At 37.8% G+C, this 16,232-nt stretch overlaps 1 protein-coding gene across 3 annotated transcripts in view; it reads right to left on the bottom strand.

Moving 5' to 3' along the window:
• LOC136341022 (ras-related and estrogen-regulated growth inhibitor) overlaps nucleotides 1–16,232 on the bottom strand; it is a 44,439-nt gene that overhangs the window by 5,490 nt on the left and 22,717 nt on the right. For 2 of the 3 annotated variants that reach the window (XM_066285587.1, XM_066285586.1), the window contains 5 exons: nucleotides 8,869–9,005; nucleotides 5,371–5,580; nucleotides 5,219–5,320; nucleotides 233–422; nucleotides 37–184 (listed from right to left, as the gene is read on the bottom strand). In XM_066285587.1, coding sequence (XP_066141684.1) covers nucleotides 37–184; nucleotides 233–422; nucleotides 5,219–5,320; nucleotides 5,371–5,580; nucleotides 8,869–9,005 — 787 coding nt within the window. The remainder of the gene's footprint in view (nucleotides 1–36; nucleotides 185–232; nucleotides 423–5,218; nucleotides 5,321–5,370; nucleotides 5,581–8,868; nucleotides 9,006–16,232) is intronic. The other variant, XM_066285588.1, reaches the window with a different exon arrangement.

The following is a 16,232-nucleotide window of genomic DNA, read 5'->3' as shown; positions in this document are numbered from 1 at the left end:
ATTTCTTTAGAAAGGTTTCGACAAATTACCACGTACCTCCACTTCCACGGTTTATGTTGCAAATGCCCATCAGTGGAAGCCCTGGCCCTAAATGGCTGTCCCTCGCTAGGACTAGAGATATTGCTGTCTTTAAACTCCATATCCTCCTCCTCTTCTTCGAAATCCACTTCAGTCCATCGACGACCTAAACTTCGCTCTAATACTAAGCTTTTCTTCAATAATTGATTATTACCTATACCTAGCATTCCAGTGGGACGACAGCTGCATGGGACAAGGCTACTAGGAGAGACAGAGTTGGAACAAGACAGTCTGGCACAATCTGGACTCTCGGGATCCTTATCGCTTCCGCATCGTTTTAGCTTACTTGGATTTTTGTTTAATACTCTCCAGAATCGACACGTGTCTCGGAACACGTTCCACACCTAAAACATTTCCTGATTGCTTAATTGCCAAGAGATGAAGATCGTTATAGCTATCTGGCTTTGATAACTCATTTCTTGCCCCTGGATTAGTGAAAAACTGATTAATGTTTTCGAAGCAGAACATTTTTCCGCCAGCAGTAATAAATCTAAGACGAAATAAAGACAGTGATTTATGAAATTGCTTCAGCTATGAAATATTGGGTTTGATCTTGTGCTCGATAATGCTAGATTAGTTTACGTCTTTTTGGTCCAAAAAATTGTCCTTGGCTTGTTATCCATTTAACAAGGTTCCTTTGCCTTAAATCCTGGGTAAATTTATACAATGGGCAAAATTAATAAACCTCGGATTAGTTAACAGAAGTTAGTGTCAAAATTAGACGAAGCATCCAGCTCTAGGAACCACGATATCGTTTGTTCTCTAGTTTCCAGTTCCTAATTAATTGTGTTCTGCATATACTAAATGATTAAACTTCGTAATTCTAGCTATCCTACTGCAACATCTAACAAACAAATTACATGGTCCAGGGGTACTGCTGAGATTTAAATTTATCCACAAATGATTAATCTTTAGCTACCTACATTGCCACAACATGTGAGAGATAGAGCCGAGGACTGGAAAGCGTCTTGAAGAGTGGTAAGATAGCAAAGGTGGCAGACTGAGGCTTATTCTGGGTTCCTCAAGGAGAACCCCCTTTTTGAAAGGAAAATGCCCGGTTATTTTTAATTTCTGTATAAAAATAAAAATCTTGCTCAACCCCGCGGCATCCTATTCAGGGTGTTTCAATTTTAACCCATATATCTTTAATAGCGTATTGAATGTCTATAAATAATGAACAATCACTAAATATTAATTAATAATTCATTTAACAACGTCCAAGAAAGCTTCGTTTATTTACCCGGGAGGTAAAACCTTATCGATACAATTTCTAGAGCAGAATATCGATCCATTAGTCTATTTCTATAAAAAAATACTTAATGTAAAATCTACCCTAATGTGGCGGCCGTTAGACCCTCCTCAACACTTTTCTAGCAAGGTAACTTCCGTGAATATTGACCAATGCTTGCTTCTGATTTCGTCATTTCTATTACTCTTATCTGGCTGGTAAAATTACCGAGAATTTAAAAAACGGACCAAAGGACCGATGCGCTGTTAATTATAACTACCAGTTAGCTTCGATAGAAACGTTTAAATAGAGCCTTAGTTCGGGTCATTGTTTCTCTGAAAATTATGTTGACCTTATAGTTAGCGGCACATTAATAATTTGTTTCTCAGGAGATTAACTATCAAGTCAAAAAGGGATCACGTTGGCACTATCCATTTCGAAGTTTCAGGGTACCTACTTTGGAAGTGCAAGTAAGCATGAAATTTAAGGGGGTGTGAAATGTCCTTGGGGTGTCTACCCTATGATAGTTTACCTCTTTTATGCTAGGTTTCTCCAACTCCTAGTAACTTTGCAAGTAATTTACATGGAAATAGAGAACTTATAGATTTTGTTTATAGAGCAATGATCTTTCAAACATATACATAGATATTTTGCGTAATATCTTTTAGGGATCTGTATCTGTAGTTCACGTACCGTCCATTGACTCTATAAACAGAATCAATAAAATATATTATTGAGTCGAATTTAGTTATAAATTTTCGAATTGACTTAGTGCCGAGGTCTTGAGTATGGCTTTAATATGAGCACTTCACACCCCTAACTACCACAGCACAATAAATTAACGAATCGTCGCATAATATCCAACTCAACTAGGGTGAACTATGTGTTAATTAATTTCCACAAACTATTGAGATTAAAAGAGCAGGTTGCAAATCTTTCGATTAACTTAACATACAGGGTCTCAATATTTTTCCTTGTTACAGTGAACCTGATCGAGCCATCCTCCCACAATTTCTACCCCACTTGCTGCTAAGTTCAACAAGCATTATCAAGTTAAAGAATTAAGCTCGGAAGTTACGTACAGCGAAAGTCGAATATAACCGCGGCGAGGGGGCCGGGTGAAAAGGGTCGTTACGAGGATAGTTTCAGAAGTACCCGACTTGCCATGGAGTTCTTGATGAATGCTTTTAAAGATTTTATGAACATAGAGGAAATTGGTCATCGCTTTCCAATACTTCAATTTGAAAGGTCTTTGTCTATCCAATATCGAAGCGGAGTGAGATTCTACTCTGTGCAGAATCTGGTTCTTCGTTAACGACTGTAAAATATTAAGTGGCAGTGTTTAAACGCGGTCGTGCCAGCTGCTAAGAGGAATTTACAGGGGTAGACCCAACGAGGGGGTGACTTCAGGTTTTCGAGGTGCAAGTAGAATAATCTTCACTGATGGCCTCCCTAAAGGAAAAATTCTTGGTGGTCAGTCCACTCTATTCGCCAGATTTAGCCCCCTTAGATTATTTTCTAAACTTGAAAAAATGGCTCGGCGGAAAGAGATTTGCCAATAATGAAGGACTATGTAGTCTGACGTTGAGTTTGAAACATTCGAAGTTTTTTACTATAAATAAGGATTATCGCTGGGAAAAGTGCGTCAATTTCAAAGGAGACTGTGTTAAGAAATAATGTAATATTTTTCAACAATTTATTTTTATTGTGTAGTCGGGTACTTCTGGGACTATCCCGGTATATGCAACTTATTATCACTCACGTCGTTATTCGCGACTTTCACTGTACTTTTAAATTGACTTAATGCCAAAGACTTGAGTGTCGGGTTAATGTGACGACCTCATGCACGCTCCAGTCCATCGCAGATAAACTAGTTTGCTACTAACTAATGCTGGAAAAATCACTCATTTGAACTATGTAGCCGTGCAGTTATGAGTTTTCAAATTAACTTAATAACTAAGACCTGAGTCTCGAACTTGAAGTGATGAGTAATGACCTACGACTGCTGTCTGTAACAGCCAAGTTTCTTGAGCAAATTCCATATAACTTCTACCCCATTTAATGCCAGCTATGAGCTAAATAGGGATGAAAACCTTATTGAGCTGAAGGATTTAATTTTAAAGATATGAATTTTTTTTATTGACTTAATACTTAATGGGGTCTGTTTAGTTGAATTCTACCTGTCGCCAACAAACTACTCTGAGAGCTCTTCGTATAATTTCAGGCTTAATTGTTAGAGTTACACGAAAATTATTGAGTGAAAAGTAGGATTAGGACTGGTGCTATTCACTTCTTGTAGGAGTCATCGATATTTCTGAACGCAGAAATGAGTTCAAGATGCCAACAAGCCCGACTCATTTTTTGATAACTTACGAGGAGGGTGTTAGAAGCCAGATTTGAAAAATGCCTGATAAGTGACCGAAAAGGGATAGAAAATAGTAAAAACTCTGGATGAAAAAAATCCTCTGATATTCTCAGACATCACAGCAACGTTCGAAATTTGCAAAATTTTCAGGCAGCTTTGTCGGGGCTCTTGGAAGCTTTTAACATATATCTTCGATTCTCTTATTATTTGCACTGTCCTTTCGATTGCTCGACCAAAATTTTGTTACGTCAGAACGACGGGCAAAAGCCGTCGGACACCCACTTGCGACGACGCGAACTTCAATCCAGGATCATCAGTCGCATCCAAGACGGAAACATTCCAGATCCGCGAAGTTAAATTACAGTTAAAGATTAATCGAAAAAATTAACGCGCAATTTGTTTCAGTGAAAGTTTCAATCCAAACAAATGACTCGAACTCTCCTCCAAGTAAACATTTTAAAATGAATGAACGGCTCGCGTTCAATTCGTTCCAAACAACTTATTTCAAAATCAATACTGCAGACGAATTCAATTATTATTAACTCTTCGACACCGTTAACCCCCCCCCCCCCTCCAAGCCCCCGTTTCCCCCTTCTTCCTCCTGCCCCCCTTGAACTTTAATTTTCCGGAAAATTGACCTGACCTTTTAATGTCCAACGAGATGAAGTTTCCAATTACCACGAGGTCTGTAAAGGAGTTACAGAGCTTAAATTTGAGACGAAAAGGAAAAGTTGCATTAAGACCCCATGGGCAGCAGCAGCAGCAGTCGGAACGTACGTGGAGACCGTGGAAGATTCCGTCGGGGCTCGTCCGTCCGATTTTGGAGTCGGAGCGTTAAAATCGAAATTGCGCATTTCCTATTAAATATTTACATAAATAATAGCAGTTTTATATTTATTTATATTCGACCGAATAAACAAGCGGATATTTGCATCATATAATGTTCATGCATGTTATTCATGAATATTAATTCGATTTTGCGGATAAAATACCCTTTTATCAAACTGATCGTTATATTATATATCGTGTTTTGCCAGCATTATCCCGGCTTGTGTAGGAAAGCACAATGCCTTCAAGATTAAAAACATGGCCCTACCTTTGATAATATTACAATCCCCCGCACCTGGCTATAGATTAAATTAAATTGCTTCAAAATATTTAGGCAGTTGCTCAAAGTAAAATTTGCTAGACTGCCTTTAAAGGGGCCGAATCGAATTATGGCCTTTTTGCAAATGTTTTATTACTACGGTAAATTAAAGAAATTCACTTTTCTGAAACCCTTCGTTTGCCCTTGCTTCGGCTGCCGGGAAAATTGGGATCTCGTTTAAATTGCAGCAAGATGTCTTATTCCTAATTTAATTTAGATGGAAGTTTACAAATAAGTTTAAAAAAATTGCATCAGTTCATTTCTTTAATTTAGGCAAAGTTGGCTCCAGTTCTTGTTAAGTAAACACTCGCCCTTGTTTCATTTCTTCCTGTTTGTAATTATTAAATTTAATTAGGTCCCAAGGGTACAATACCTGTAGTAGCAAGTTCACTTAGCTTACCTGCTCTATACTTTCTCTAACTGATATCTCGTGAAAGCACACGCAACCTATTTCTTTGCTACGCTTCTGCCCTTCTTCTAACGAAATCATCCTGTCTTCTACCTAAAAATATCGTTCTTACAAAAATATCTTCGAAGGTCATCAACACTTACTTGGTCGATTTTATTGCCCACTAAGACTACTGGTACATCAACTACAGGGTCCTTAGTGCTATTACCTATCTTCTTTTTCCTTTTGTTGTAATTTATCAGGAACTTTAACCTATAGCATTCGTCGAAGGAACATTTGTCCGTCACTGAGTACATAAGAATGAAGGCTTCGGCCCATCGGATGTTGGCCTCAAGGCCTAAACAGTCATTTTCCTGAAAGCGAAGCAAAACGACAAATTTATTAATCGAGATAGATCTGCTGATGATTATTCGAATCCCCGTAAACCGATTTACATATTATTAGCTTATAAATTCGGTCAACACATAACGAAATTAGACCCTCGACCTGTCAGGTCCAATTTCTCCTCAAACTATACGAACTCGGACCCTTCCGGCCCGAATGGACCCTCGACATACTTTATCTCCCTAAATGTTTCCATCAATGGATAACAAGATAATACTGGAAATTTACAACTAAACGAATTAATTCGGTTTGATAAGTAACCTGAGAGCCTATTACTTGCGGTTACATAAAAATTAAACGTGGTTTTTATGTAACTCATTTACCAAATCTGAAATACAGCTGAATAAGGGCGTTGGACAAGACTAAAAATTTATATAAGACTTTTTAAATAACCACTTTTTTTACAGGTGAATACGTCGTACTAGCCCCATAAGGTGGCCCGCGGGCTCGCCAGATCTAAACCCACCTGATTTTTATATGTTGCGTTATGTGAAAAGTTTGGTTTTTATGACTCAAATTAAGACATTGGCGGAGTTACTTAAACAGATAGAAAACTCCACAAACATACTTCAAGGAAAACAATCTCTCTTAAGAGCAACCACAGAGTTATGAGCAAGGAGAGCTACAATTTGTGTGAGTGAAACCAATGACGACAATTTCGAATACCTTTTGTAGCCCGCCTCGGAGTGAATAATTAATAAAGCTCGTCGAGACGATTAATTTCAGCTGTTTCTTAAGGCAATTGCCCCAGGTCTGATCGAGTTATCGCGATTTAAAGTTTGGAAAGTGGCAAAAAATGAGTGCTACCGCCCCTTTGACATGTTTCTAAAAAAATTCTAAATTTTCTATATTGACCGTGGACACCTCATTGGGGTCGCGAAGCCATAGGAAAACGCTTTTTTCGAACCGTCATGTTCGTCACGAAAAATCCGGAAAAACCAGAAGCGAAAGGGATGCTGTGTCTGGAAAACTGAACAAAAAATGGCGTAATGGTCTGCAGCGTTTAAAGGTTTTGTTATTTATTAAAATTTTATACGCGCACATTTCAGTTGTTTTTTAAATTTCGAAAAACTCTTGCACAAAAGTTTCTCTTAATTTTTTGAATTCTATATCATGTTAAAAAAATCTACTTAATACTCTTCTTATATAGACGCTCTCACGTCTAAGAAGATGCAATGTTCCCCCTGAACTTGCACGCATGCAAGCTCTTCATGGAAGTTATTTACGCGTTTTTTGTTTTTTTATATAAATAAATCTGAATTAGAATAATGAAGGTTGTAGGTCATTTTGTCCGAAACAGTGTTTCTGAGACTGCGAACTCAGAATTGTCCGACAGTGAGATATTCCGTTCATAATCATCTTGATTGCCACGTTGTGGAGGCCAAGATGAGTCACACCACCCACATAGTTCCTTTACCCTCGATCCACATTCGATGCTTCTATTTGCGCCGAATAAGGGCTTATTTTGATAGGGCATGTCTAAATAAATACTAAATAATTTGCAAATATCCCGGTATCGTTGGAATGGGTCCCCTTCGCCCCAATTACCATTTTGGATGGTTCATAATTGACGAACTTTTTCCAGTGTTTTAACAACGTGCACTAAATAATTCTCTTTGTAATGTTATCATTTAAGTTTAAGTGCTAAAATCTGAGAGGAGACTTCTAAAATAATCGTGTTCATGTAAACTTTTCCGGATGTCTGCTGAATCAGTCAGTGCATCTTTTCCAATCAAAACTGAGTAGATAAAAGACGACTTGAAGGGTTCGTTCTCTCTCAAATCGGGGTAGCAATTATTCTAATTCAAATCCGTTCTGGTGGCAGGTATAGAACTCAAACTTCCAAGAACTGAGCACACCTAACAGCATTTTCAATTTAATGCTCCATGTACGAAGTTAGTCCCAGAAGTATCCGACCTAACACTTAAAAAGAAAAACAAATGGAAAATCGCATTATTTCTTAACATAGTCTCCTTTGAGATTGACGCGCTTTCCCGGCGATGTTCCATGAAGAAGCTTTGAATGATTCAAAATGGGCATCGGCCTCGAACTCCACCTCTTCATTATTGGCAAATCTCTTTCCACTGAGTTATTTTTTCAAGTTTAGAAAATAATCTGAGAGGGTTAGATCTGTCCAGTAGGGTGGCTGAACAAAAAATTCGAAACCAAGTTGGTTGATTTTAGCCATCGCGATGACGGAAGTTTAGACTGGATCTTGATGGAACAACACTTTCTCCTTTTGGAAGGCAGTTAATAAAAATTATACCACGTGCATCTCTGAAAACTGAAACCATCACCTTTCCTGCAGACGGAACGGTTTTCGCCTTCTTTACAGCCGATTCTCCCCTCTGAATCCATCGTTGTGACTGCTGTTTCGTCTCAGGGGTGAAGTGATGGACCCACGTTCGATCCGTGATTATGAATCGTCGCAAAAACGCGACTTTACTGCTACGAAACTTGGCCACGTGCCCCCCTGAAACAGCCTCACGGCACTGTTTTCGTTCATCTCGTGCATGGTTTTTTCATGTGCAGTACCTTGTGAAATGCCTATCTTCCAGTATAGTTTTGTAGATTTCACCGCAATATCTGGAGTATTCAGGTCTGGAGTGTCGGTAGGCGCCACTACGGAGTGTACCAAGTAATATTTTAGAGTTATTAATTAAGGACCAAATTTCCTCCGAGTAGAATGTAACTCCGCTTTGACGTTGGATGGACTAAGACCTTTCAAATGAAATAGTGAATTACGTATCGATGGGGAATTTTCTCCGTGTTCACAAAACTTCTAAAAGAGCTCCAAGACGTCGCACCCCAAAATTTTAGTCATAAGCTCTTTAAGGTTGGGCCTTTGTAAAATAGACAAATTTTTAACGAAAAAAATCGATATTTACATGTCAGGTCGAGTAGTTCTGGGACTGTCCTCGTATCGCTCATAATTACACCAACTAGAATTTTTCATTTTTATAACTTGAACAATACGAGTCACGTGCCGCAACATATTTCCGGGTTCGTTAGCACTTGAAAATTAAATTACACATTTTGCAAATTTTCCGTGTGTTTGAATTTTATTGAGCTTTGTTAGAAATCATGTTTACAACAACGTTTCAATATTTATAGCATGGAAAAGTAGGCATTTGCTTTCAAATAAAAATTCTCTTGAGCCTTGGATCTATCAAACAATCCTGAATGGGATTGTTATCGGCCATCGTAAGCCAGAAGATTTGTAGATATTAAAAGGTAAAATGGGAAGAAATGCTCACTGGAGGTTGGCCGGCTGTGTCCAGTATTTCGAAGTAAACCATTTCGTTGTCAATCACAGTGTGGAAATTATACACCTTTTCCAGAGTTGGATCGTATTCGCCGATGTAGCGTCTTGTTATGAACCGAACCACCATCGCTGGAACAAAAATAAGGAATGATAATAAACCAAACAATAATATATTATTTCAAGGGTAAGTGAAAAACAGAGAATATTTCATTACAAAAGCTCGGTAAATATTATTAGTTTGTCCGTTTCGTAAATGGAATTTTGGCATTTTCGCAAGTTCCTCCTATCCCAAGTAAACTTACTATATAAATCCATGGATGTAAAATTTATCAATAACCTTCGTGGAGGCTGCTAAAGCTGCGCGATTACGCAAAAGAGGTTGGAGAAATTTGTTTTTTAAGACTTATGGAAATATAGGAATTGAATAGAGGCAATTTCAAATATTCAGTGGAGATTCGTTTCTTTCAGAAGCACAATAGTTCTCGACCTATATAATATAATGGAGGAGGTTGAGGAATTTTAATTTGAGTGCATTCGAGGAATAAAAGACTACAATTTGGCTGACAAATCATTTCAAATAGAACTGCTTTCGAAAGTCCACTTAGGTTGGACTGGAAAATAAGAGTCCGAATTATCAGATTTTTGCTGAGGAAACAGGTTCAATTGATTGTTATTTCCCATTCCTTTGAATAGGAGTTTTTAACACATGCAGTGAGTAAATAATAAAATAAATTGGATATATCAGCAGCTAATGGAAATGGCGTTTGTATCGAAACGTGAAAATACGAAAACAATTCGAAATCAATGGAATGAAAACGTTAAAAAATACCTCATAGACGCCAAAATTTAATTTTTTAATAATTTTTGGGTAAAATTTTATCGTGATTTTAAGGTAATTCCCTGTTTTAGATATTTTTCACAACTTCTGCCTAGTAATTTGTATAATTAGATTTGCAAAGCGAAAATGGTTATTTACTGTTAAACAACGCAAATTTATGTTTTTTCTAACTAAAATCACGCAAAAATTTATATATATTGATTATGCTAGACGTTGGAAAATTTTTACTAAGACGTAAACGAAAATCATAACTAGGTAGCTGCACATCGCGGGAAAAGAATTTGGAGGGAAAAGAATATCAACGAAAAATAGCAAAAAGCATTTATAACATACTAACAATGACACAAAAGATACTCAGAGATAATGTAACTACATATCTAATTTGCCTAATACAGGTGATGATAACTTCAGTTGTTGAGCAAAGGTAAATACCAAATTCAAGATGAGTTTACCAGTTATGATTACTGAGTGATATCATTTTTATTTATACCACCAAAAACCATTTTACCGTTATAAATAATATTTCTGAGATTCTCAGCAGTTGAGAGTTGAGTGGAACAGAGGTTAACATGAGTTAGAGCAACTTTTCTTTCGAGCTTCCGAAAAGTTTACCTGAAGAAATTTGCACCTCTTTCAAATTTCCTACATCCAACATCCCTATTTCTGAATTGGCATTTTTTGAAAAGTGAAAATCTTGTCATTTCTCGAGCTCTCCCACTCTTTACTGGAAGGTTCGTCATATTAAATTTTTTAACTTATTTTTCTAATGAATATTTCCGTTTTTGCTTTTGCTTGTGCCGTTTTTTATTTGTTTTACTTCATATCGCTTATCTCATTCATTGAAAAAAAAATCAAACACAGCTTCGCGTCTCTCAAAATTTCAATCCTCCCCGATTTTCTTGAAAGTCTGATTTCTGGTCAAGTTGCCGTTCGCACTCGTCTGCTCCTGCCGGGAAGCACATTATACCCGTGCAAGAAAAAAAGCTTTCGGCACCCTCAAGAAAATTCTGCCTCTTTCCCCTATGCACTTCTCACTCGCGGTTCAGCATAGTTCGTGCACGTTTCCACTTGCATTTACATAAATTGAATATTAATCATTTTCCACGAAACTAGCAATTTTGCATATTAGAACGTGTGCGTACTCGCGCAGAAAAGTCTTTCTAAATGCAGTTTGCATCGAAGACTGTCTGGAACTCAACGGCGAAAAACGCCTGGTACTTTTCGGTGCCAAGACTTCCAAGAAGAATGGAGAATATTGGCCAGAAAAAGTGCGTTTTCATCACTTAAACCAAAACTTTATGGTTAGCTTCCCCTAATCCTAAATCCTTTAAAGTTACCAATAAATTTAAGACGCTTTGCGTTTTAGGATTCCACAAAGCTTTCAACTAAATGAACGCAAGGGAGATAAAAGGATAATATAAGTGTGCAATAACCCTAAAATATTTGATGCAGTTCAATTTTGTTTCTTAATAATTTTTTAATGAAGTATTTATAACCGCCATAAAAGCGGTTTTTATGGTTCACTTACTCTAAACTATATGTCTGGAATGTTAACATCGGCGAACCTAAAACCGATATAACGTAATATCCGATATTCGAAAGAATCACGAACCGGCACAATTAGCCAAAAGTTGGTGAAATTTTAAGAAGATTATATAGCAAACAACTCGCAACCCTTAAACAAAGGGCTTAAACATTGAACAATAAAACTCTGTTTCGGGACAAAGTCTTAACGCCCTGGAAATTCCTGAGAGCGTCACCTTGATAATTTCTCAAGTTAAGATCCCCTCAGAACCACTCTCTCGGAAAAAGTATTAAAACTTTCATCTCAAGATGCAAGTTTACATAATTAACTTACTTTCGAATGGTGACAGGAGATGGAAAACCGTGCTCAAAACAACTTTTCGAAACTTTAAAAATTATGTACTCCTAAGAACGTGATTGGCAACGAAATTTCGTGTTATACAACACTTGTAAAAAGCATCGCAACAAGACGATAAATTCTATAGTCCCGATATTTGAAAAAAGGCTAGCCCCCCCTGCTAACTTTTTATTTCCAAATGGAACAGCGCCCATTGTAGTACATCAAATGACAGGTAATCCGGTAAGGGATACAACGGTGTTCTGCGAAATGAAGTTGGGTCTACAGTACCTGTATAAAGAACCAGCGAATAATAGTTGGTTCCAACGAGGTGGAGCACCATCACATCACGCTACGCCCGTGAAAGAGTGTCTAGATCACACTTTCCCGGTGAGATGGTGCGGTAGAAGGGACGCCACAGAACGGCCGCGTCGATTTCCAGACCTCACGTCCCTCGACTTTTCCGTGAGGTCACTTAAAAGATTTCGCTCACCAAAATTGACCGCAAAATTTAGACAACTGTACATCTTAGAATTCAAATAGCGTTCAGGCCAGGGGCTCCCGAGTTCCTGTCTAACAGCAGTGACTCGCAGAGAAATCCAAATGCGCTGGCGGGGTTTTCTACTCGAGCCGAAGGACCAGACGGGCTCCCCTCATGAAATAATGAGGGTCCGAAGGTTGGAGAGGGTACAGAAACTCTGTTACACGAACGACACTAAATTTAATCACAGACTAGTTAAAATACGGAATTTGAGTGGCGATTAAACTATTAACCATAATGTCCGTGTACGGATTTCTATCGCGACGAGATGCGTTAGAAGTTGGTAAAGTTGTTTGTTCTAACTGTGAAATCGGGAGAGAAGTTGCTGTTAACGGTTCCGGTTCTGCTCCAAGAGGGGCGGTGCTCTTTCCCGAAAAAAGCAGGTCCCGGTGTCTCGTTTTTTCCCACGACTTCGTGGGAAGGTCCCCACCTTGATGCTTTCACACCATTGCCTCATCTCTAACACCCTCTGGTTCCTGGGCCACTTGCGCGGGTTGATGCGAGACATTTCATCCTAATTTCCTGCGGCCCTTTGTCTGTTTGACCATTCGCACCTCATAAACCAGGATGGAAGTAAACCAGATGAGTGATACTCAGCGCGGTGCCCACGGTTCGACACCTAACGGTAGGTCGAGGTTCGAGTTCTGGTTTCTTTCTACTGTTGTTTATTGTCCAGATGTAAGGACGTTGCGTGAGAGCGATCTTTATGTCGGAATTTCTCCAACAAACAGAATTAGAATTAACGACAGAAGCAACAGCGGATAACGGCGCGAAAGACTTAGAGGACCGACCGGGCCATTGCCTGATTGTTGCTCGGGCCCGATTTGAGCATCCATCGCAGGAAGTTCAATTTTGTTTGATGCAATAGTGAATCGATCCATTTCGTATCGAAGAATATCGTTTTTTAAGGAAAGTGTAGATCCAATTTTAGTTCTGACTACACCGTCGTATCCCTTATGGAATCACCTTCCATTTGATATCGTGCAATGCGTTCCTTTCCAGTTGAAAATGAAAAGTTAATAGGGGAATGAGGGTGAAACGTTCGAACGTCGAAATTGATGCACTAAATGCCCTTTTTCAACTAAAATTATACGTGTGCAGGCATTTTTGAAAAATATCAGGTTGATGAAACTAGTGTGTAGAACTGATGTGAAAAAAGGGCGCTAAATCGTGACTAATGATAGGCTATTTTGAAACTTTTGCATTCATGTGCGCGAATAAATTCAGTAAAACCGACAAATTAATTGGAGTTCTTGCAGCCCACACCATTGCGAACGAAAGCTGAGAATGGAAATTCATGTTAGACGTATCTATCCCGACTGCAACATTCATGAGCGAATCCAGGAAACGCGCTTACCGGGTAATCACTTTAGTTTCCACATTATTTTGTTTAATAATTCAAGTGGTATTGTGTGCTTTAGAGATCACTAGAGTTTCGTGGGAGGATGAAGCAGGCCTTTTGCATTTACGTGGGTATTTAATTTAACGGTTGATGAAACCAAACGTTCTCCCTTTCAACTTGAAGCGAAATTAATGAATGAGATAATAAATAATACAGTGTATTTGGCCTTAAATTCTAAAGGGCTCGTTCAGCTATGCCTAATGGTTTGCTTTGCAAAGGGAAAGTTGTTGACCGCCCGAAAAATATCAAAAAGGGTTTGCCTTGATTTTGAATTTGCATTTAAATGAGGTTCCGCCTTCGTCGGTACTGTTTGTCTTGTCCTTGATGGCGTCAGATTTCGAGATATGTTAGATGTACAACTTCTAAACTTGTTAACACAACTCCGTTAAAATTTAATTACGTAAAACTCATTATTATAGAGTTAGCAAAGTGAAAACCACATCATTTTGGAGGCAAATTTAGCCATTAATGATATATGAGGATTTGAAGCATCATGTTCAATGAAAATTAAGCATGGATGCAATTAAATCCGGCTAAACTAAATTTGCATGATACCCAATTAATTTTCGAACATTGATAAAAGGTTTCGTACGCAAAGTTGCACATGTCGGGAAAATTACCAATCTCAAGTTTGATTTCAAAATCAGCTGTCTGGATAATCCTGTTAAATCAATACAAGTTTACTCAATAATCCTACCTGGCAGTTAATTTTGTGTAACGTGTATTTTAATTAGACACTTGAGTAAACAGCATTCAAATCCACGTGTATATCTACGTTAGATCAATAGAGATTATCTAAAGCTCATGTACTGCTTTGCGTTATGTCTGCGATTATAGTTTACTAACATGAGGCTAATTGATTCATGAAATTGAACCCCAAGCCGTAGCCGATGGACCGGCGATAAAATCGAATAAATCAGGGCAGGGGCTTCGACAGCAATAAGGTTAGTACTAGATGTGATTAAGCCTACGAGAATAGTCCCAGGAGTATCCATCCTAGCACTTGAAAAGAAAAAATTCAGAAATATTAGGTAGTTTTTCAACGTAGAATCCTTTGAAATTGACGCATTTTTCCCAGCAATATTCTATGCCTTCTATGCCCTGTTTATTGTAGCGAACTTTCAAAATCGGCGTCGACCTCGCGCTACACCTCTTCGTCATTAACAAATCTCTTTCCGCCGAGCCAATTTTTCAAGTTTAAAAAATAATCTGAGAGCACTAAATCTGGCGAATGCGGCGGGTGAGAAAAAAGAGCCAAAAATGTTCTCCACTTTCACAAAATTTCTAAAACGTCTCCGAAACAAACACAAATCGACTTTCTCCATAAACATTGAAAAGTTAAGTCTCCGATAAAATTTTAACCAAAAAAAATCGCCGTGTACATTTCAGGTTGCGTATTTCTGAGCCTATCTTCGTACATGGGACATCTAGAAAATGAGACATGCAGTCTCTCAAAAAAGTATTCGTATAGCGAAAAAAAATCCTCTAAACCGGAATTTTCGACCGATTTTGTTCAAATTTTGCATAATAAACCTAAACTCAGTTTACGTGTTCGAGCAACTTTTGAAAATTTAATTTTTAGAGCGCATTTAAGGCTCTTAAAAAAGCTCCGTTTTGGAAACTTCTTGTGCGGTGAAAATTTTTCAGTATGGTTTCAGTATTCATGAAGAGGGGATTTCTCTGCATACATACATCCTGAAAATGTGATCAAAGTAGAACCGACAATAAGGGAGTTGCAACTTTTTAAAATCGTCAAAAATGCTTAAATTTCATCATTTTGCGCGAAAACTGTCACTTTTGGTGATGTTAAAAGGATGCAACTCCCTTTTTTGTGGTTTAACCTTGATCAAACCTTCAAGATGTATGTAGAAAGGATTTTTCTACAAGATTATTAAAATGATATTTTAAAATTTTCACCGCACAAGAAGTTTCCAAAATAGAGCTTTTTTATGACCCCGAAATGCGCTCTAAAAATTAAATTTTCAAAAGTTGCTCAAACACGAAATCTGAGTTTGGGCTTGAAATTTCATTGTGCAAAATTTGAAGAAAATCAGTCGAAAATTGCGGTTTACCGAATTTTTTTTTGCTTCACGAGTACTTTTTTGAGTGGCTGCATACAGGAGTACCAAAACAGGCAATACATTTCAATAGAGGCATATAAAAAATAACGAACCGATACGATTCCTAATGGGATTTGAGCAGCGAACCTTAACTGAATGAGTCAAGCTGGAAGTGAAGTGTAAAAAGTAGATAAATCAATACAAAAAAAATAAAAATCTAAATTTAATCCAATGTACCAGTTAATGTAATCTACAGAAAAAATGCAAATCAAGAGTTTACTTAACCCAGATTTTAAACGAATATAAAAAGTGATCTATCATTCTTCAATTTTCAGGTCAACTTCGTTAAAGAGTCCTCTGATAAAAGCGGAAATCGTATGTAAACACAATCACTACAAATGAAGAAAATATCGAACGTGAGAAAAATAGAAATCGGGAGCTTTCTCGCATTGGCATTTTTAAATGAAAATTTGAATAATACTTGAGAGGAACAACTTGCACACATTTTTACCACATATTCCTTACCAGAACATCATGTGGTGCAGTAGAAATTTTACATAATTGAAAACAAGAAAACATCGAACACTAAATACTTAGAAAATCGGTGATGTCCCTTAAGACTTTTCATAAAAAATCTGAAAAAAACTAGAGAAC

Source organism: Euwallacea fornicatus, chromosome 9, assembly GCF_040115645.1.
Source record: "Euwallacea fornicatus isolate EFF26 chromosome 9, ASM4011564v1, whole genome shotgun sequence".
NCBI lineage: Eukaryota > Metazoa > Arthropoda > Insecta > Coleoptera > Curculionidae > Euwallacea > Euwallacea fornicatus.
Note: the sequence above shows the minus strand (reverse complement) of the source record. Positions and strands in the feature narration are given on the sequence as shown.